Below are 21,762 nucleotides of genomic sequence, written 5' to 3'. Positions count from 1 at the left end.
CAGGAGGAGGAGAACAAATCTTAATTTCGATTAGTAAATTATTATTATTTATTAGTAAAAATATTTTGAAAAGTGATTTTATTGAAAATTTTAGGATTATCATAGGATTACCGAGTGTAAAATATTGATTTTCCGACCAATAAGTTAATCGAATCGTTATATACTTGAAATTCCAAACGGTTGTCGAGTAATCGAATAATCAAACACTTTCGATTTAAATAGGTACACCTACATTTGTGCAATGCATACGTATACGTGTGTATGTACAGCCATTTACCGAAGAAAATTCTAACCTACAGTGGAAAATGATCGCGTGTCGGTGTGAATGTTGTTTCGGAATAAAAAGGACAATAATAGGGAACGGTGATTCTGCAACCAATGCGTAACTGTTAGTTTTATCGAAGAGGGAAATTTACACGTCATCTTATATATGTATATTTTATAAAGGAACAGGACTATAATAAAAGTAACCGCTTGAACAGTCCATTTTTGTATTTTCCAACAATAGGGCTAGTCTCCCTTGGGTTTAGTCTCTACGTAATCTTTGTGAAATTTTTCATTAAACGAAAAGATCAAATCAACTTATATGACTCAATAACGTACAGGTATGATTGTTTTTTACTCATATGTAAATGTAAATACACGCACAGACACGCACACACATGTGCGCGCGCGCATACAAAATGCATACACATATTGAAACCATTTAAGAAATCTGTACAAATACAATATTATTATATAAGGGCATGAAACACAATCGAACGCTATCGATAAGATTGAAATTGAAAAAATAATTTTACTCATACTCATCCTCCCTTGGAATGTTTAGTAATGTCGTCGACGAAAGACAGGATAGAATCCCTAGGAACGCTAGAATGGGATATAATAGAGTTAGCGAATCGTTTACGTCAGGAACGTCTCTTTGTGAATTCTGAACAGCAAAATTTGCAAGTACTAAACGAAAAGGTACGTAACAGTTGCAACAATGTCGCAAAATAAATACAAGTATACGCAATGGATGAAATATTTCTTTAGGTATTGCACGCGTCGTCGAATTTGGCGCAACAAGCATGGATTACAGCGCAGCAGAGAGTAAATCTGAACCAGTTGATAATGTCCAAACCATGTTGTACCCCGGCATCGTGTTGTCAAAGAGCAAATACATTGGAAAATTCAAATTTTGTCGACGTATACAAATATTTACATTATCAGGCATGTTTATCGTACGGGGAATTTTTAGGTACATTTAGAAAATCTCCAAAGCTGATTGCACTGTGTTTAGTCGAGGGAGATAAATTGTTACCAGATTTGGTGCAAACCATAGTTCAATCGTTAGCAGCAGGTTTATACGGTAGTTGTTTGCTACCGGAGGATAAACTTTTGGTATTGAAATTACTGAGACATTTGATGCTACTACAAATTGTACCATCGGATAATCCTCGAAGATTACTCAGGCACAGCACGTGTGCTTTCTCTAGGTTTTACTCGATCTTTCACGAGAGTCTATTCTCGGCAAAATTTTTCTTAACAGCAGCCTTGCATAATCCTATCGTACAGTTACTAATGGAAGATGAAATGTTTCTCGACATTGACCCAGATAAAGCACCTATAAGGTTTCCCGCAGCGGAGAGACTGAAGAAATTTGGCAAAGAAGGCACTCCCGAATACGAAATGAAGCTACAACGTTACAGGCTCTGGACAATTAATTCTTTGTTCCACATTACGCAGAGATTTATAATCAGTATACGGGAAAACATGCATTGTTTCCCAAGCAGTATATGCTGGTTGGTTAGGCAGATGGCAGGACTTTTAGGAAAAAGTGGAAACATTGATTCGAAAGAAGTACACGCGATGTGTACCGACTTGGTTTTTACATATTTCATATGTCCAGCGATAGTAAATCCGGAGCCGTATGGTATTACCGATGCGCCTATTAGTTACGTTGCTCGGTTCAATCTGATGCAAGTTGGACAGATATTGCAAATGCTCTCCTTAATGAAATACCAAACTGTTGACAGCAAAACATTTGATCTTTACAAGAAATTCGACAAGGATTCCGTCTCTTCCATAATAGACGCAATGGTAAATGGCGCAGTGGAAGAACTCGAGGATGAGCCTAATATTATCGATCACAATAAACTGCGAGGTCTTTCGCGGTCTGCCGCTTTATTCACAGAAATGGAGTTGAATACGCTAATTACATTCTTACAAAGTATAGCTGCGGAGACTGCGTTAGAAAATGGTTCGCAATCGGCTGCGTTCGATAGAAAACAATTGACCGATATGCTTTCTCAATTACCTACCGGTTCGTTACATACTAATAAATTGTCTAACAATGGTTCTATCGAAACTAGGGATAACAAGAGAGGAGGTTTGCTAGGGAAAGGTAATTATATTCGAGCACTAACACACTTTATACACTCTCTCATTTCGTCCTCCACATTTGAAATTCTCTGGGAAAATCCTGTTTTTCTCTGGTAGGAAAGGGTCGGGGTGCACGAATGTCATCGTCGCAATCGTCCAATACAATCAATGACGGAGGAGATGAATTGAACGGTACCGGTTCAACACCTGAAGAAGAATCCATCGATAAAAATCCAAGGGATGTTCTTGTAATTCCATTTGGACCAAATACTGGAGAATTTGTGGGACTGCTTAGCGAACAGAAAGTGCGTATCTTACTTAACTTATCGATGGGCAACCAATCCTCTCTTTCCACTTGATATAATAACAATGAATTTCTTCTAATAGTAATAATATGCGCAGGTCTTATGCACGGAACTTGGAACCAATATAGAAAATGGGTCTGCTACTTTGAATCTTTCGGATGACATGTCCAGTGTAAACGATAGACGAGAAAGTTGTAGCGTTGAACGCGTAGAAAATCAAGAGAAAAAGACTCGATTTTTGTTATCTCACGACGAAGGTATTCAATTATAAAAAACTTTAGAATTTCATGCACCAATGATAATTGTAGAGACAGAAAGAAGCGAAAGAGAAAGTAATTGAAAGTAATCGTTTTGTCAGGCATTGAATATTGAATTAATATTGAATTAATATTGAATTAATATTGAATTAATATTGAATTAATATTGAATATCGTTAGCTTTATTTGGAGGGTTTATCGGAAGTACTTCGGATAATTTGGAAGCGGTATCGGAAGCTGCTTCGAATCACAGCGTTGCTTCTTCACTCGAACTGGAAACAGAGGATCAAAATGATAATCTCTCGGATATGGTATCCGCAAGTGTATCAGGACGTGGAACGCCCAATATATCAGGTTTTGTCGAATTGAAATATATCATTGAAATATATCAGATTGGAATAGAACATTGAAATTTAATATATTCTTCGTCTATAGGTTGCGATACCCCTTCGTCTCAAATAACCGAAGGAGACGAAGGACGAGCAACGGGCGAAACACGACGATTGGATTTACCATCGTCGAATATACCGACGAAACAAACCCGTTCCGAGATAGACGACAAGTTTTGTAAATTTGAAATTATAAAATTGATCGAAGGTCAGTCGTTTTGGAGAAAACGATAAAGAAAACGATAAAGCGACGCGAAATTATTCTAGCGATCGTGGCAAACGGTACATACATTTTCAGGAGACGAAACTGTTTCGATAGTATCCGATACCTGGTCGACGGATGTTCTGGCGTCGGACAGCGAAATAGTCGAGCAGCAAGAAAAGTTTCAGTATCCTCCTTCATCCGAGCAGATCCCCTCAGTTTTTCCGACAACATCGGAACCCGTGTCGCAAGCCGTGCTAGATGTTAGCGAAACTGCATCCGAGGCATGGAGTACTGACGTATTGGCTAGTGATTCGGAGAGATTGACAGAAGTTGACACCGACGATACGGCTAGCGTTGCGAGGTACGCTTTGCGGCTAAAAGAGAAAAAGATAAAGGTATATGAACATTGTTTATTGTTATATTTTAGATCCGATGATACCGCAAGATCCGAAATCGAAGTTGAAGCTCGTAGCGAAAGCGAAATCACCGAGAAAACTGTATCTTCGCAGCAACCAACACTTCGTAAGAACAATTGACAATATTCTTAACGTCTCTCCGCCCCTAACGTCCTTATTACTTTGTTTCGCACTTGTTTCGTTTGTTTTCTTCTTCCTTTTTTTTTTTTTTTTTTTTTCTTCTTTTTCAGACAATGCTCAACCAATCGAATGTGCGTCGACAACGAATTTCCAATCGATGCCGATAAATCGGGAAAATATGCGATTTCCTGTAACTGCTTCCCTCTCGCCGACAACATTTGTCTCGACGTCTACCTTGAGTGTAACTGGAGGAACTACGTGCAAAACTGATTATCAAACAACCGTGAGGGAATATATCGACAAAAATGCCAACAATATTGTGGACAACGCAGTCGTTTACGATAAATCGTTGTTACGGGAGGAGAAATTAATTAATCTAATGGAGAAACTTAATATTGAGAATGTGAAGGATGAGATGGAACAAAATATTTCGTCGGATCGTGATTGCGTCGGTGCAGCAGCAGCAGCAGCAGCAGCAACAACGACAACAACAACAACAACAGCAGCAGCAGCAGCAGGAATCGGTGTCGCGCCGGCTTTGCTGTTAGTCAATCACATCTCGCAGCCTAATTTATCGAATACGGGAAAATCGGGCAACCAACTCATCAACCAGAAACCGGAGGTGTGCTTGTTTTCTATATTTCTTATCGTGTTATTAACAATTTTAAATAGTTTGATTTATTCGCAGGTAGAAAATATTCGTGAAAATAATGGTCCCGAGGGCGTTATCGGATTAAGTACTAGCAGCTTGGCGTCCAGTGGTAGTTCTGGTTCCGAGACACGAATAAAAAATGCCAATTCGGACATACCGTTGTCAGCGAGAACGTTAGCAGCAAATGTGAATAGTGATACTACCGATATCGTAACAAATGACTATCCGAAACCGAGCGCGTCAAGTGGAGCGATACCAAAAAGTATCAGCTTCGATATGACTGCGGAGCGTGGAGACAAAGAGTTACTGGACGATGAGCAGAAAAATAAGAGAAGTTTCTTTGGAAAATTGAAACTGTCGTTAAGAAATCGACGGGGTAAAATGATTCGTGGAACGACAGACGACATCGGCCGATGTTACGATCGAGATACCATTAGCGATAGTATCGATGTTGGGCGGCATAGATTACGTCGCATAATGTCGGACGATGCATCGTCAATCGGGAATACGAACGTTGGTAAATATTATTAGAATTTATTTGGCAAAAGATTGAAATCGGAAGAAATATAAGCGAGGCAAAGAGAGAATAAAGGATAATTGAAATATTTTCTAGATAGCACGGACGACATTTTAGCGAAATACAGACGAAAGCCAAGCGCGGCAAGTGATACAGCGTCTGTAGAGAGCAATCAGTCTCGTACAAAAGAATCGATCGAAGACGAGAGACTTTTGATAGATCCGAATAACGTGGAGCTCTCGTATGCATTCGCGGATGCGAAAAGAAAGTTACGAATGGTACTGAGTACTGCCGATCTTCAACACGTCCCTTGGAGTACCACCACCGCGGAGGTAGTAAAGCCTGCGGTTGCATAGAACAATATGCTATGATCGTGTCAGTTTATTCGTTTTGTTATTTGTTCCAGCGACATTGTTGGTCACAAAAGGAAAATGAATTAGTCGCCTTCCTCCAATTACAGTTGGCAGAAGCGATCAATTTGCAAGACAGAGCATTAATAGCGCATCTACACGAGACTCTGCGTTGTATCCGATTGTTTAACGATGACGGGTGTCAAAAATTGTTCAAATCACTGCGCGAAGATTATAAAAAACGATCGCCTTATATCGCGTACTTGATCAGGTGCCGGCAGGGATTACTGTCCACATTGGCTCATTTGGATAGGTAAAGTAACAAGAATGAAAGAAAGAAAAAGAAAAAAATCGACTAATTTCCTTAATCTTGTCATGTTTGCAACGTAGATTATGCGTTAGAGTGAAATGCGACCGCGACGCAGTCAATAATCATCTTGTATCTGTTTGCGTGAGAGTGTTTCTAGAGAAAAGGGAATCGCTTCTTCTACGTTTTTGCGATGAATTCAAAAAGTTAACATTGGCCGACGAGAAGCAAGATTTAGTCGATAGTTTTCTGGCCAGAGTTCACGCGAAAATGGACAACGATCCGATTTGGCAATGTGAGTAAAAGTAAATTAATCGTAATAAGAAGTAACTGAGAATAGCTGAGAGGATCATCGTACATGATAAACAATTAATACAGGTGCGAGCGAAAATCAATTGAATTTGGCCAGAGTTGTAGTAGAGAGGACCGTAATGGCACGTGTTTATCATAACGCACTCTATCCGAACGGAGACGGTGACGTTTACAGGGACCAATTGCTTCACGACCACATAAAAAACTTGGCCAAAGTCATAACACCGAACCACAAAGATTTGCGAATTCCAAAAATATACCATTACGAGTGTCCTTGGCCATGGGCTCAGGCAGAATTAGCTGTGATATCGGCATATAAAACACCTAGAGACAAACTACAATGCGTCTTTCGTTGCGCTACCACCATCATGAACTTACTCTCGATGGCAACCGAGAGAGGAATACCCGCGGCAGATGATTTGATTCCTGTATTAGTCTATGTTATCATTAAAGTAAGTTTGTTTGATGTTTCGAGCATCGCGAACATTTTATCATCATTTACGTAATCAATCAGTAATATTTCCCTTAATCGTGTTTTCAGACTAATCCGCCGTCCTTGCTTTCGACCATCCAATACGTGGATAGCTTCTATGGAAATCAATTAGGCGGAGAAGAACAATATTGGTGGACACAATTTTGTTCTGCTATTGAATTTATAAAAACTATGGATTAAGTTGTATTTAGTAGTACAATTTTGTTGAAATTGTAGAAATAGTGTATCATAATTTTGATCATCGTAGTCATTTTAATTTCTCAATAATTATCATTATCGTTATCGCGTTATTCGTCAAAATTCTCATTTGTATCATTTGTTATTATTATTATTATTATTATTATTATTATTATTATTATTATTATTATTATTATTATTATTATTATTATTTTATTTTATTTTATTTTATTTTATTTTATTTTATTTTATTTTATTTTATTGTAATCGCTTTTAATCGCACATCTTTATTGTATTCAACATGTGAATATTACTAATACCAATACCTTTAATAATACTTTTCCTTATGGTATAATTTCTGTTCAAATTACCACTATACTAATATTATAGTCATTATTATGCGTACATTTATCGTGCTATGGTTCTTTTAATATTTCTATTACGGTTACCATTGCTTTCGCTATTATTAATAACATTCTCATTTACGTTGTTGTCGTCGTCGTCGTCGTTGCTGTTATTGCTGTCATTACTTTTGATAACATTATCATTGCCATTACGAATTGTGAAAATTTGGTTATTCATGCAGGTACGGACTTGTCGACAAATACGTTAACATGCTAAAATATAATGATAACCCCTTTGATGACAATTGAACATTCTAAGAAGTCAAGACTAGTATATTATGAAAAGATCATTGATGCGCGATAAGTACCTACAACGGTACGCAGGTGACATAAAATCTATGTTACGTTTTTCAAAGACATTGCTATATAGACTAGATCTCGAATTCAATGTCTATATTCTTCTTTAAGCTACAATATATACCCTGCTAATTGCATGCAATTATATATACTTTTCTTTCAATTGTAAATAATTTCTAGCAATTAAATTACTTAATTACAGATTTTTTATCTATTAAATTGCAATATAGAGTAAAATGGCTCATAAAAAATAAGATTTAGAAATCATAACATATAAATTACTACAACTTTTCTCTCTCTCTCTCTCTCTCTCTCTCTCTCTCTCTCTCTCTCTCTCTCTCTCTCTCTCTCTTTTTTTTTCCTTACTTTCCTTTTCTTAAACGTCGTAGCGTATATACAATGCACATATTTGTGAATGAAATATACATGCGTACGAATAAATTTTCACCATGGTTATTATATAATAACATAGCAATTATCGTTCTACTGTATACACTTATATTTTCTTCAAAGAATATATGTAATAAAAACATATACCATATATATATATATATATATATATATGTATATATTAGAATGTAAACGTTCCCAGGTCATGCAAGAAATGACACAACACTTCAAAAAGTACCAGCGTATAACGATCGCGCCCCCAGGTTCCGTAACGCCACAAGGCCATCACCAGGATTACACGTACTTAAATGCACCTGATACCGGCTGGGAGTGCCGTTCATTCATCAATTTTCTCACCAGTCGTGTACGGTGACATTTTATTGTAATTTATTGCATATTTCCCGCTTTACAGGTAAGAGAGAGAGAGAGAAAGATATATAAGAAAGCTGTAGGAAAGAGTGAGACAGACGCTGGTGTCTCTACTCTAGAACCCATGGCGCCATCTTTGTGAAAAGTGCTCAAACTGGTCGCACATAATTATCGACAGCGAAGTAAACTACTGAATAACTACTGGCGCCATCTCTGCGGAGAATAATGAAATTAAGGTCCGACCAGTTTCAGCGCTTCTCCAAGAGATGGCGTTAGTAGTCGTTGAGTAGTTTACTTGGCTGTCGATAATTATGTGCGACCAGTTTGAGCACTTTTTGTAGAGATGGCGCCAGGGGTTCTAAAGTATGGTCACCATCATCAGTCTCACTCTTTCCTATAGTTTTCTTATATATCTTGCTCTTCCTTACCTCTAAAGTGAGAAATATAGAGAATAAATTAGAATAATACACAATTTTGTCACAGTAAGCGTTGTGACATTATACATTTACTAGATATTGTAAAGCAATTTTTATAGAAAAATAGCTTTTAAACCTCTATTGTATATCATCATATATATGGCTTTCAGTAACTCTAATTGTTGGTTAACAATACGATGAACGTTAACAAACATCATCGTACCAGCGTGATACGGTGGTGGCCCAGAACGTAAACGTAACACCGCGTGGCATCAGAACCATCGACGAGTGCGGACGTAGATGGCTATGGAACTGATGTCGCAGTGTTCTTACTGTGACATAGTTGTATCGACGAGGTTATTACTCTAATAAAAAGAGAAAAAGAAAAAGAAAAAAAGAAATTGGAATATACGATACAACTGTTGATGTTAATAATTCTGTTGTGTAATCTGATATATTAAACGCAAATGTATATCCACCGTTCACGATAGAGGAATCAGATGCAATCATATACAATTACGCTTTAATCGTTATTAATGGTTGTTTTTCACGCCATCTCTTGGTCGGAGCTGTTCGTAAGATTATGCTGGTCAATACAAGTATACAAGTATTTACGTACTGCTGGATATTATATTATATTTACTATTTATTCAATTGCACTTGTAGACAAAATTTTCTTATCTAGTGTAACTTTGAACCTTTCCTACTCGATCAGAGTATGGAATAATGATGTTGAGAAGAATTCTAATATTGTGCACGTCAAATAACAAACATGTTCCTAGAGCAGGTATGTTGTGCATTCTCATTTTTCTAATAAATAATTGGCTATCTATCAATGAAAAACGTGTTTATCGATGAAAACTAGTGGAGAATGTAGTGAATAGAAATAATGTAAAGAACGGTTTCACATAGGAATTTCATCATCGTGTAAGGTTATGTGTAGTATATCATACGAAGGGGACGACATACCTGTAGAAGAAAAATGGGATTTGTTAAGTGCTGTTTGCATAGAACGTCACCCGGTAATTACAAAACCGATGCGTGACATTGAAGCGAAATATCAAAAGATGTTAGAACGAATAGAATTTGAAAACAGTGTAATATCCGATTTTGAGGTACAAAATGAGAAAGAAAAAAGCCAGAAGGAAGGATTTAAAATAGAGAATATCACTTCTAATCAAACGATACGAGATCTCGAAGATTCTTGGGAAGAAGAACTAGCGAAATTTACGTTTGCATCAAGAGCCAGCGGTACAACTCTCAAAATTTGATTCTTCTGCAAATTTAATCACTCCGCTCTTTAATTTAATACTCGTTTAAATTATAGGAGCGGAAGAGGATAACGCAGTTGTATCATTGAAACGGAAATTGGAGAAGAATTTAGTATTATTAGTGGAACAAAAAATTGGTAATTCTAATTTATGGATTCCACCTCAAAGCATAAGAAAGCCTAAAGAAACTATGATACAAGTAAGTTGATCTTATTTTATAATATCTACATGAAATTGTAAATAAAGTATTTGTTTCCTTGTCGTTAGACCGCATATAGAACTGTACAAGAGCTTTGCGGGAATAATGTAAGAGTAAAATTTTATGGTTATGCGCCAATCGGATTTTATCAGTACAAATACCCTAGAAATTTACGTGATCAAGGCAAAGATGGTGCAAAAATTTTCTATTTCTTAGCAAAATATATAAGCGGAAGTATACCTTCCAGTGTAAATCACTGCTGGTTAGATCGGAAAGAATTAAAAACAGTTGTACACCCAGATGTTCAAAAAACTTTGTCCAAATTCTTATTACCCGATTAAATTATATTTGTATTGTAAATACTAGAGAAAACTTAGTAAATACCATGCAAAGTTTTTTAAATTACACACTTCTCCTTTATGTAGAAAATTAAACGATCAAATACATCATTTCAATTTTCATCTTGCGTTATTATTTTTCTTCTACGATCATCAATTTAGTATCGTACTTAAACTTGAATGCTTTAAACAGTTTTAACAAATTACAACACGAATGCTCTGAATTAAAGAGTAATATTTACACGCCTATTTCCCTGTGAACTTGGGAACATATAATATAAAGTAGATAAATGTTTAAAAATGTTAAAATCTACATCTCCTCCTTCCCGTATACTTTGAATCTTCCGGTACTTTCTTCCCTTGCTTTCGCCGTCTCTCTTTTTTTTCCATAATCCAATCTCTAGTATTTTTCAGGGATTTACGTTTGGCTTTTCTTATTCGTTCTCTAGAAACAAAGAGTAAAATATTAAAGAACAATCTCTTTAACGCGCAGGTATACAAGTTGTAGAAAATTTAACCTTTTAGACACATAAGAGATAATCGTCTCGGTATCATTTTCACCTAAAGCTCGTGGAAGAACGGTAGGTCCACCAGTCAATAAAACCAAAAAATACTTCTTTGCTTTCGCGCTGTTTGGAAAATCTACGACTACACCTCCGTAAAAACCTGCCTTTGTCGCTTGCGCTGTAACTAATTCTATTTGTTCACTATTTTCAGGATAAAATTGAAAAACAGCTCTAGCAGATCTTGATAGACACGAAAACAGAGTAGAAAAAAATGTATGTAGCCGTTTCGATGGATTGTGCGAACTCTTATCCGCGTTGCATAACCATTGCAATGCGGAAATACTAACTGCTCCGTCGAAACATCCTGCTTTAAACGGCATTCCTTGACCCATGTCACCCAATATTAAATCTCCAGTTACCTCTCTCCCTAATGCTGTCCCTGTATAAATTAGATAAAATAATTTAAAAGATAACGAAAGTCAAGTACATAGTGACATTCTAAGTTTGCGTATACTTGCCAAGCATTGCACGAGATATATCGATACCTATCCATACGTGTCCATATTCGTCTATCACGCTACCGCTTAAACCGGAACCACAACCAATATCTAAGAGCAGAAAGCTTGAATCCTCTGGTAGTAGAAGTAGTTCTATGGCGCGTCTACACATTTGCTCCTGTATATTTACCATTCGAGAACTAGGACGATAAAATTATCATATATATTTAGTAAGAAATGGACAAGATCGTAGACGTGTAGAAATTTTTCAGCGATAATTACTTAATGTGAAACTTACTTTTGTGTATATTTTCGAGCTTCGCATTCATCGTAAAACTGTAAAAAGAAAAATAAATAACGACAAATATTATTGTAATATAATGGATTAATTTGCAGGTTAGGACCTTACTATTTCAGGTGGTGCCAAATGTTCTGGACGCTTCGACATTTTTCCTTGTACCTTTTAAACAATAATGTTTATAACAAATTTAAAAAATACGTAATAAATACAGTAAGTAAGGTTAAGAAGATAGTACAGATCGTGAGATATAATTGTGCTGACCTCTGTTCCCTGAGAGGCAAAACGAAAAATAGCATTCCCAGCTATGATTCGAGGTTCTATGACACTGGTCGCATTAAAATAAGTTTACCATGTATGTAAATACCACCAACCAGTCTTTTGGATTCTGGTTACCCTAGCATCTGTATACGAGAAAACGTTTAAGAAACAATTCATTCTTGACATTATATAATATTTAATATACTCTTCTTTTTCTGTTTTCGGACGAATTTTTATACTTTTTCAAATTCTTTAAATTGTTGGCACATTTTTATACGTTTCCATTTCTTACATTCCACGATTAACATTATTTGCGTACTCTTCTGTGATTGGTCATGATTTTCCAATAAGAATAAAATTGAAAAATTAGTCATTTTTATTTGTTTTGGTTTTTGATAGTATTCAACGCGTAGAATCCTAGTTTAAGCTTGACGAATTGATTGATTGAAAAGTTATGTTTACGTATCGGTTTCTACCTAATTAATGTTCGGATAAATACAGTCCGTATATTGGATGAATCGTAGGTAGAAATTTATGTGGTATCGAAGTAATCTCTATTTTTAGACTTTACGCGTCAAGTACTATCTGAAAAATTCAATAAATAAAAAGTCATTATTTCATCGAAATCATCCCTTAAATTCAGTTTATCTATCCAGAATAGGAATACCCTCTGCGTGCGTGCGTGCATGGATACGTATCGTACATATAAATCTATTTTCTTTCTTATTTGACAAATAAATAATAAATTTGACAAATAAATTTGAAGATTTTATAAAAGGAATGCGCAAAGCATAGCAAGAATTGTGAGGTAAAAGAGGCAGAAGAAAAAGAGAAACTTTTGAAAAGAATTTACTCTGATAAACATGCCTGGACCGGATTTACCAGAAATACCAACGCCTTTAAAATCTATACAGCATTATTTGAAAATAGCATCGACGCATGATCAGCGAGATCCTGTAATTAGCTATTGGTGTACGTATTTTCGATGTAAAGTTAAAAATTATTTTTAAACTATAACCATCAATTTTTTGGTTATAGGTCGATTATATGCTCTTCAAACTGGATTAAAGCTTTCGACCAAGACACCAAGAGAAACAAACTTTTTAATGAAATTAATGGATTGGTTAGAAGCAACAAAAAAAGAGTTGCACGATAATGAATCAATTACAAATGATATAGCTGCTCAAGCGCATCTAGAAAATTGGGCGTTAAAATTATTCCTTTATGCCGATAAGAACGATAGGGCTGGTAATTTTGGCAAGAATGTAGTGCATAGTTTTTTCACAGCTGGCTTACTATACGATGTGTTGACCGTTTTTGGTGAATTAAGCGAAGAAGCGGCACAAAATAAAAAATATGCTAAATGGAAGGCAGCATATATCCATAACTGTTTAAAGAACAATGAGACACCTATCCCAGGACCCATAGAAGAGAATAACGATAATGTCATTTCAGATAAAAATATTGAACAAGGTAAAGGAAACATGCATAGATGCTAGTATTTTTTAAGTAGACTGCGTAGATTCATTAGCACGCGCAGACTGTACGCAAACTGTACAAATTTTAAAAATTATTTGATATATTCCAGTTGGAACGACTTGGAATACATTTGTTTGTTTTAATATAAAAACTTGTCATTTCTACTCAACTGGTTACTTTTACAACAGAAACGGATGGTATCGATGATGTGACGATGGGAGCAAGATCGAAAAAAGACGAAACTGTCGATTCAAACAAATTGATCAATATTGGTGATACAAATCTAACTGATGTAGACGATGGTACGATTGCTCGAGGCAATATCGAAGAATGGTCTTCCAACAGCAAAGAGTCCGGTACGGTTAAAAAAGCGGAAGGTAGATCAAAACAAACGTTTACATTACTGACATACTTGATTATGTTAAAATTATATATATAAATATATATATATATTTAATAGGTGGAATTGAGTTATCCGCAGAACAAATAAGTAAAGTACAAAAGTTTATTAAATGGGCTGGAAGTGCTTTAAATTACGACGACGTTCCTACAGCTGTATTGAATCTTCGAAAGGCTTTGCATCTTGCAACTACTGGTCAAGAACTTGCATGATCAAAATTGTCGATGAAATTGGTTATTTTATTTTATACAACAACTTGGAAATTCACAGTAAAACAATTACTTTATTGCTAGATTGATTTCGGTTGTTTGTAAACAGTGATGCAAACGTAAATGTCTAACTTGTAGTTGATGCAAAAGTAAAAACTATAAGTTATATGTTTGTATTATTTACACTATTATAGCCACGCCGAATGTTAAAAATAGTTTTTGAATATAAATCTGTTTTATATAGGTGTAGAAAATTCACGTTAATATTCGAACCTGTTATTATCATAGTTGTTATTATATTATAGTTAAAACGATAAAACAAATGATCACGCATTACTGCACGCGTAACTGTAAAGAAAACATTGCTGTCTTGCTGATGTATACTTGGAGAGAACAGAACAAGGAAGGTTTCGTTAAAATTCTATATTGGTTTTCGGTTAAAGTGAAAATTGAAAATCATGGTAAATTTTTATTTCTTTTATTCGTATGTATGAACCTTTTTGGTCGTGTGTTTATGTGTGAGGGAAAATTTGTATATATTTTAAGGCATGTAAAATTGTCTATAAGTTAAACTAGCTATTTACTTATCATAAATTTTTATTCGATCTGTATGTTCTTTCTGTTTCTTCTTTTGTACGTTTCAAATATTTCACGCGTTGTTTTTCCGCTCCTTATTTTTAAGAATGTAAGCGCTACTCGAAGAAATGAACGGTTATCGACTTTTAAAGAATTTGCAACAAATGTATTGTCATACGTAAACAGAATTGAGCTTTACCGTGCACCGTTAACCGTAGCGGTATATATTTATAATTGATTATCTAACTGTAAATTAAAAAAATTCATTGAATGTACAATTGTTAACAAACGCTATCGTGCCCCTCTTGTGACCGGTTGGTTGGGTTCTTTATTTCGATTTCGGAATTTGGTTCTTTCTAAACGAGAAGGAAAAAAAACCAACGAAAAATCACGTGCGTGTATTAATTATTACGGGACGAGATTACGTTTCGATCTCGATATAAAAATTATGGTACGTATCTTATACCGATATCGAGGAGAACACTCTGATTCAAATGGCAGTTGGTACTTGTGCTTGAGCTATTTAAATATTTAATGAGTCATTCTTCTCGTTGTTTAAATTAACATAACATTTTGGTTAATAATTCCTCGACGTTGGACTCTTTTATAAAACGTAACGAAAAGTTGAGTGAGTTTTAGAGAGAGAGAGAGAGAGAGAGAGAGAGAGAGAGAGAGAAAGAGAGAGAGCGCTTCATGCGTTCCGCGAATGAGCATTGGAATAATCGCATAACATAAAAATTGGTGTATCGAAAATCATTTGAATGGAACTGTTACGTGATACGTTACAGACGATGAATGACACGGCAACCAAAAGAGAAGGTACGTATAACAATTTCGAGTTCAATCTTGTTTCTTAGCTTTATCGTCTACACCATTTGATGTTATCGGTTGTGCGTCCTCTCGCCTGAGTTGCCAGTCTATCACTAATCGGCCTGTCAGCATGAAGAAGAACACCTGAAAAGGCGATTGTCACCGTGTTAAGTGTTTGGTTTTGTTTGATTTCTTACTTTCTTTCTTTTCGCATTATTTCTATAACCTTACCAGTGCTGGAGCAATCCTCTCAAATTTATCATTTACCATATAGTGAGAATATACAGCCATTAACATTAACAAGAGTAACACCGCGTTTGATAAGTTTTTTATCTTGTCTGAAATAAAAACGAGCAGAGAAAGAAAAATAGAGAATGTTCGACGGGTGACGTGTTTTTATGTATTAAAAACAAGTGCTTCCTTACGGCTCGGAATAATGGCCATTGCGAGTCCACAAATGATCTCGAGCGATCCAACGACTCTCCTATACCATTTACTCGGCACTTTAAAGTCCAGGGTACCAGAAAGTGGAAATACTTTTGCATATTTCACATACTCTTTTCTCTGTGAACAGAACAACACGATCATTTAATGACTGTATTTAAGTTTGGTAAAAAGAGATATATGTTGTGTTACAAAGAAAATTGTCACAATTCCTATATTGGTAAACATCGCCCGCTGGCAGTTGGGGCAATATTTGGCGCGTCACCAAGCGGTTAGTTGATGGTTTACTATAACTTTGAACATTAGGTAACTACGAGAGACAAAAATAATCTTCTCACGGGACGCATCGAAGTGAGCGAATTTAATTCAATTTTCATCAGGTGTAGAAGAGAAATTTTACATATTTGAACCTTTGTGAAATTCATTTCTGATCTCTCTTTTTGAAAAGTATATATCGATGAAAAATAAATTTAAGGAATTACCTAAAATGAATATTTATTGTTAATGCTAGTTCTCGATCACTTTAACAAACTGAAATTTAATTGCAGAACCGCGGTAAATGTCCGTGATCGAATAATATTGTAGTTATTATATACTACTCGAAAAATATATATTGCGGCTTCCTCCCTTTACCATGCTTTTGAAACACATAGAAAGATTTTTCTGTCGAAGTAGCGATATAACATAGAACTAAATAAATAGCGAAAAGGATGAATGAAGGGGGGGGGGGGGGAGGGAAGAAAACAAATGCATTATAGATACACGTATAACCACTACGTATACATATATATGTACATACGGACACGTGTATAGTAATCAACATCGATGTTTATCATTGGGTAGATGGTGGTTGAAACGATATTATCTTTCCGCATGGCTTTTTAGACATCTAGTAAGGAAGGGTATGCGTGGAATACAACAAACAAACAAACGACGAACCCATGAAAAATAAAAAGAACAAGTGATTGATAAGGTTGACGGATTGTCACAACAAAGGTACAGTCGCATACTTTGGATGGAAAGGAAAAAAAAAAAAGAAAACAATGAAACTAATTACGTTTCATCCGGTACCGTGATTATAAAAAATGAATACGGTAAAAGGGAATATCGAATAAAGAACAAAGATTCATGTTAGAATATAAGATAAAGATGCACGATCGAGTACCAATAGCAGAGTAGGGTGAATTATGTTACATAATTGTACAGCAAATGCTTACCAAGTCCTTGTGAAGATCCTTGCTAATATGAGAAGTCAGCTTCATGGTACCCACGAAAACGAAGAATATTCCAAGAAGAACGGAAAGGGACTTTAGTACAATCGAACCCATAGTTGGAACAGTTTGAGACCGTTGACGACACGTACAACGAACGCGTTAGACGTATAGAGGAATCGATTCGGAATCTAAACTGGACGAATGACTCGTAGTACTCGTAAATTCATTACACACGACTCGTCTTCATTCGCTAAACTATCCCTTTTATTTTATTTTCACCTGTTACTTTTTTCTTTCGTTTCACTTTTATACATGCTTACAGAGTTTTTAATTGTATTTTTACAAATATTTCGAATAATTACACGAGTGTTATTTGGATACGACTGTGTACACAATATATGTCAGTGTTCATACTTGTTCTTTTTTCTCTTTCGGTTTTACTCGGCCTATTCCGACTGCGACAGCGCAGAGCGCGTGCGACGCTAGGACGCCCAGCGTTGGCTGCGTCGCGTCATATTAGCTTGCACCCTATCTACTTACACACACGCACGCGCGCGTACACACATATATATGCGTAATTGGTAGCGGACTTTTATTAAGAGATACGTCGTAAAGTAGTCCCAAAGTGGCCATGTTCTTTTGAAACCACAGGATTTTTGTTCGTTTATTCTAATTTTCGACAAATGAAGAGGCAACACGTTACATAAAACAGCTTCGCGTATACTTTCGACTCTTTTCTGACCTGTAACTGCAAATGACTGTAATTTAGAAGAGAGAGAGAGAGAGAGAGAGAGAGAGAGATCTTACGATCTCTACTTAAAACGTACATCGATGATCAATTTACGATAAAAACGACATGCATTTGCAACAGGGTGTAAAAACATAAATCATCAACTTAATTAGAGGCAATCTAAAAATTTGTTAGTTTACATACGTACATTATATTGTGCGTGTTTATTATTTACAGATGTTTACGTACACAATTCTCTTTAGAAATAATCACAGACGGTAACGGTAACGATAACAGTGTTGTTAAGTAATACCGTTCTTGCCTGTTTAATCAATTAGCATGGAACAATATTAATCATCCTCACATGTATGACAGTGGATATTTTGAAAAACACGAATAAACGAATATTAATTTTAATTCAAGCCAATTCAAATTCGTTTCCGAATTATTTCTGTTATTTAGAATTATAGTTTATTATCAACTTATATATCGATCAACTGGCGTTCGTCGTGTGATAGCCGCATGTTTTTACAAATTTCAAAACAGAATCACATTCAGTCGCACTATTGGTATTGGAAGAATTGCAACTGGTATCTGTTCTGTTATTCACGACAACAATCATGTTTGCGTCACTGTTTGTCAGGCATACAGGTTTCTTACGACGCGCGAACACAACTATTTTTCCCTGGATGTTCGCGGATGTAACTTTCGTGTTTTTATCGCTTCGATTTTCTAACGGCTTCCTAAAATCTTCTACTTTCTCAACCTGTTTTGTAACGCGTTGACATCTCTCTTTCTCCCGCATCGCATTTATCGTTACGCTCACACTTTTCTCACAATCGCTCGAATTAATTTTACTAGATAAATGATCATGTTTCGTTAATTTAATGGGATTTAATCCAATTCGTTTACTGTTTCGTCTATTGTTGGGTTCGAGACGAGCATCTTGAAGAGAGTTGTCTTGAGAAATACGTACGGTGGAGATACGATTTTTCACTGATTTTTCACCGGATATAGATAAAAACTTGATATTCGTTTGATGATTCTCGTCAAGTGAAACTGTATCGTTACCGTTCCGATTCACAGACAGATGGGAATCGCTGGAATTTTTTTCACGACTACGACCATCTTCCTCATTTTCTTTTCCTATCGACGCGTTTGCTGATGAATTATTCAATACGCAGATTGTATCGGATGTTACTAATACCTCCTGAATCGTTTTATCATTGTTGAAACCGTAATCGCGAATAAATTTTTCAATGTTTTCTACGTTTTCTATACTTTCGATAGTTTCCGTGTTGGCAGAACTTGTTCGATTAGCCGAAACAGACGTGACGTTCGTAATAGTTGAAACCGATACTGTTTGCGAAACAGTATCAAACGGTTTATTCGATCCGTTCCCCAGGTTCGTATCAGGTTCTACGATATTGTGTTTAGAACTTGTGGAAGAAAAATTTAATTCTCTACGAAGAGTAACTTGATGATCCTTTGATTCTTGGTATGGATCGTGCACGTTTTCGGTGGGGCTTGAAATTTCACCATCCTCCAAGTCTATCGATCCATTTTCTAATTCATCCTTAACGTACTTCGTTAACGGCAATTGATCGTGAACTCGAAGCTCCTTCTCTGTTTGCGCTATTCGATCAATCTGTCCAACGACTTGATCATCCGTCTTACCAATATGTTTTGAAAACTCCGAATACTTTTGATGCTCGGCAAAGTTTCCTGTACTTGGCTTAGAATGTGTATATTCGAAGGATTCGTTTTGTTTAGTTTCCCATTTGGCGGGAAAAATCGGCTTCTCGGTACTTTTTAGTCGTACTTTCCGTGTATTCGACTCGTATTCGTTATGACCATTACTTTTTTTCGCGTTAGCAACGTTTTCACTCGTTGAAATTCGATCAGTGGTGGAATGTTTTATCACGCTACGAACATTGTACAAATCCTTCTTAAAATGTTTCAATTTATCTTTACTATATATATTTCGAAAATTGTAATGCTTCTCAAACTTCTCTTCGTGGTTGCTATGTTTATTATATTGACTTCTACTGTATCTTTCTTCCCGAGTAGACTTTACGTGCGATGTTGATTTTACGCGTGACGGTCGATGATCATCCGTACGATGATGTTCTCTTCGCCTGGATCTATAATATTCATTGTGATTAGATTGATAATCACCTTTCTTGAAAACATCGGAGCAACGGTAACCTACGTATCTTTCGTCTAATGTGAATTTTAGTAGATTTTGAACCGTTGAATTGTTGCACCGTTTCGGAGAACGTCTATTAGTATCCTTCCTATCACGCGATACGTTGTTCTTGTTTTTTAAATCTTTTGTACCTTCTTTTGTATTCGTATCGTTAAGATGATGTTCGTGCTTTTTCAATTCTGTACCAGAGTTGCGAGTACAGACTGTATCCGAATTTCTTAACGGATGCCTTTCGTTAACACGTTCGTTGGTAAGTAGAGACTTTCCCTCTGATTCGAAATTAATATTTGTGTCTTTTCTCAATAATTCGGAACTATATTTTTCATGACTAGATTTGAATTGTTTCGTAGGAATATGTCCATCTGTTTCTTCGTTTGCTCTTTTCCCCGTATAGGTTATAGTTAGCACAGATTTTCGCTGAAGCTTGGACCCTGTCTCGCTCTTACTGTTGAACTGAATATCCTTTGTCGTAATCGTCGATACCAGTAAAGGACATTTTGTATGTTCCCCTCCTTTATGTCCCAACGACACGGGAGATTTGATTTGTTTTGCATTACAGATATTAATAGTACTGTTTAAGGAACCATTTTCTTTGTCACTCTCAACTATGTATCCGTCGTTTGTTTCGCTATTGTTATTACCACCAGCGAATTCGCTCGATTGTTTCTCTTCTTTTTCCAAATTTTGCTCTTCCGCTATTCTTTTAACTAATCGTTCACCAAAAACAGTAATAGGCATTAAGGTAGATTTGTTTGGTTGATTTTTGCTCGCATGGTTGCACAAAGAGTCTATTACCAATGGTTCGGCGTCGTTTACATCGGATGCGAAGGAAATATTAGCTAGCTTCTGATTCCTGTTTAAAGTAGTTTCTCTATTAGTAGATTTATGAATGACAGAATCATCGGTTTTGCTTCTCTTGAATGCTATATCATCCAAACTGTAACGATTATATGAAAATGTAATTAGAATAATAGGTTGAGAATTAAATAATGGTTCAATTTACTTACTTTTTCCTTAATTCATCTATCATCTTATCTTTCCGTGCAATTTCAGCCTTTGCAGTTTTTAACAATGAATGTAAATTAATCTCTAAACTTTGATTAATCTTTTGCAAATTTTCTAATTTTTCTGTGAGATCTGCAATCTGTTTCTTCAATTTTAATTCTTCCTCCACAATATTTTCTTGATTATTCGTGGCAAACTGAACCAAGTGCAACACAACAGATTGATGAATAATTATGCAGAATCTGTATAGTGTACAGCTTAACCTAAGTGTACAATACGATTAAATGATACTTGCATTTCCACTCTGTTCTGTTCCAAAACTTGGTAAATCTTCGTAAATGTCAATATCATCTTCCATACTTTTTGTTTTTTACGATATACTAGTTTGTACAGAAAATGTTTGCTCCGTTACGTTTCCATATTTATCGTCCACTATTGCTAATTCCATATTCGTACATTATAAAACGGAGATAGAGGTATGTTATTGCTCGAAGGGCATAACAGTGTATTGTTTTCTTACCTGCTGTTGATCATTTTCAAATGCAGTGCACAGTACATGTATATAACTAATACCTT

General features: G+C 35.8%; 6 protein-coding genes across 6 annotated transcripts; 3 read left to right on the top strand and 3 right to left on the bottom strand.

Annotated features, from left to right (window-relative positions):
- Positions 1-791: 791 nt before the first annotated feature.
- Gapvd1 (GTPase activating protein and VPS9 domains 1) lies at positions 792-6,933 on the top strand. The gene is given in 15 exon segments (XM_076898832.1): positions 792-966; positions 1,036-2,386; positions 2,482-2,669; positions 2,767-2,926; positions 3,107-3,280; positions 3,362-3,523; positions 3,614-3,881; positions 3,948-4,069; positions 4,167-4,496; positions 4,563-5,225; positions 5,322-5,557; positions 5,632-5,888; positions 5,966-6,177; positions 6,261-6,646; positions 6,736-6,933. Coding segments are annotated over 15 exon segments (4,776 nt in total). The 5' UTR covers positions 792-831; the 3' UTR covers positions 6,868-6,933.
- A 2,440-nt stretch (positions 6,934-9,373) lies between these two features.
- Positions 9,374-10,576, top strand: Mrpl46 (mitochondrial ribosomal protein L46). Its single transcript, XM_076899071.1, has 4 exons — positions 9,374-9,527; positions 9,653-9,991; positions 10,068-10,210; positions 10,279-10,576. The coding sequence occupies exons 1-4, from the start codon at positions 9,467-9,469 to the stop codon at positions 10,549-10,551; spliced, it is 816 nt and encodes a 271-aa protein (XP_076755186.1). The 5' UTR covers positions 9,374-9,466; the 3' UTR covers positions 10,552-10,576.
- A 116-nt stretch (positions 10,577-10,692) lies between these two features.
- Positions 10,693-12,092, bottom strand: LOC143425977 (18S rRNA (guanine-N(7))-methyltransferase). Its single transcript, XM_076899072.1, has 5 exons — positions 11,961-12,092; positions 11,850-11,887; positions 11,573-11,751; positions 11,067-11,493; positions 10,693-10,993 (listed from the first exon to the last, which is right to left on the bottom strand). Exons 1-5 carry the CDS (start codon positions 11,997-11,999, stop codon positions 10,852-10,854), a joined length of 825 nt encoding a protein of 274 aa, XP_076755187.1. The 5' UTR covers positions 12,000-12,092; the 3' UTR covers positions 10,693-10,851.
- An 836-nt stretch (positions 12,093-12,928) lies between these two features.
- Vta1 (vesicle trafficking 1) lies at positions 12,929-14,364 on the top strand. The gene is made up of 4 exons (XM_076898833.1): positions 12,929-13,082; positions 13,149-13,583; positions 13,778-13,966; positions 14,050-14,364. Exons 1-4 carry the CDS (start codon positions 12,974-12,976, stop codon positions 14,199-14,201), a joined length of 885 nt encoding a protein of 294 aa, XP_076754948.1. The 5' UTR covers positions 12,929-12,973; the 3' UTR covers positions 14,202-14,364.
- A 296-nt stretch (positions 14,365-14,660) lies between these two features.
- Positions 14,661-17,380, bottom strand: LOC143425809 (putative acetylcholine receptor chaperone). The gene is made up of 4 exons (XM_076898834.1): positions 17,246-17,380; positions 16,010-16,148; positions 15,816-15,922; positions 14,661-15,728 (listed from the first exon to the last, which is right to left on the bottom strand). The coding sequence occupies exons 1-4, from the start codon at positions 17,354-17,356 to the stop codon at positions 15,615-15,617; spliced, it is 471 nt and encodes a 156-aa protein (XP_076754949.1). The 5' UTR covers positions 17,357-17,380; the 3' UTR covers positions 14,661-15,614.
- A 1,083-nt stretch (positions 17,381-18,463) lies between these two features.
- Flash (FLICE-associated huge protein) lies at positions 18,464-21,593 on the bottom strand. The gene is made up of 3 exons (XM_076899136.1): positions 21,482-21,593; positions 21,189-21,382; positions 18,464-21,118 (listed from the first exon to the last, which is right to left on the bottom strand). Exons 1-3 carry the CDS (start codon positions 21,542-21,544, stop codon positions 18,466-18,468), a joined length of 2,910 nt encoding a protein of 969 aa, XP_076755251.1. The 5' UTR covers positions 21,545-21,593; the 3' UTR covers positions 18,464-18,465.
- Between the last annotated feature and the right edge of the window lie 169 nt (positions 21,594-21,762).

The sequence above is a fragment of the Xylocopa sonorina genome, chromosome 8, assembly GCF_050948175.1.
Source record: "Xylocopa sonorina isolate GNS202 chromosome 8, iyXylSono1_principal, whole genome shotgun sequence".
NCBI lineage: Eukaryota > Metazoa > Arthropoda > Insecta > Hymenoptera > Apidae > Xylocopa > Xylocopa sonorina.
Note: the sequence above shows the minus strand (reverse complement) of the source record. Positions and strands in the feature narration are given on the sequence as shown.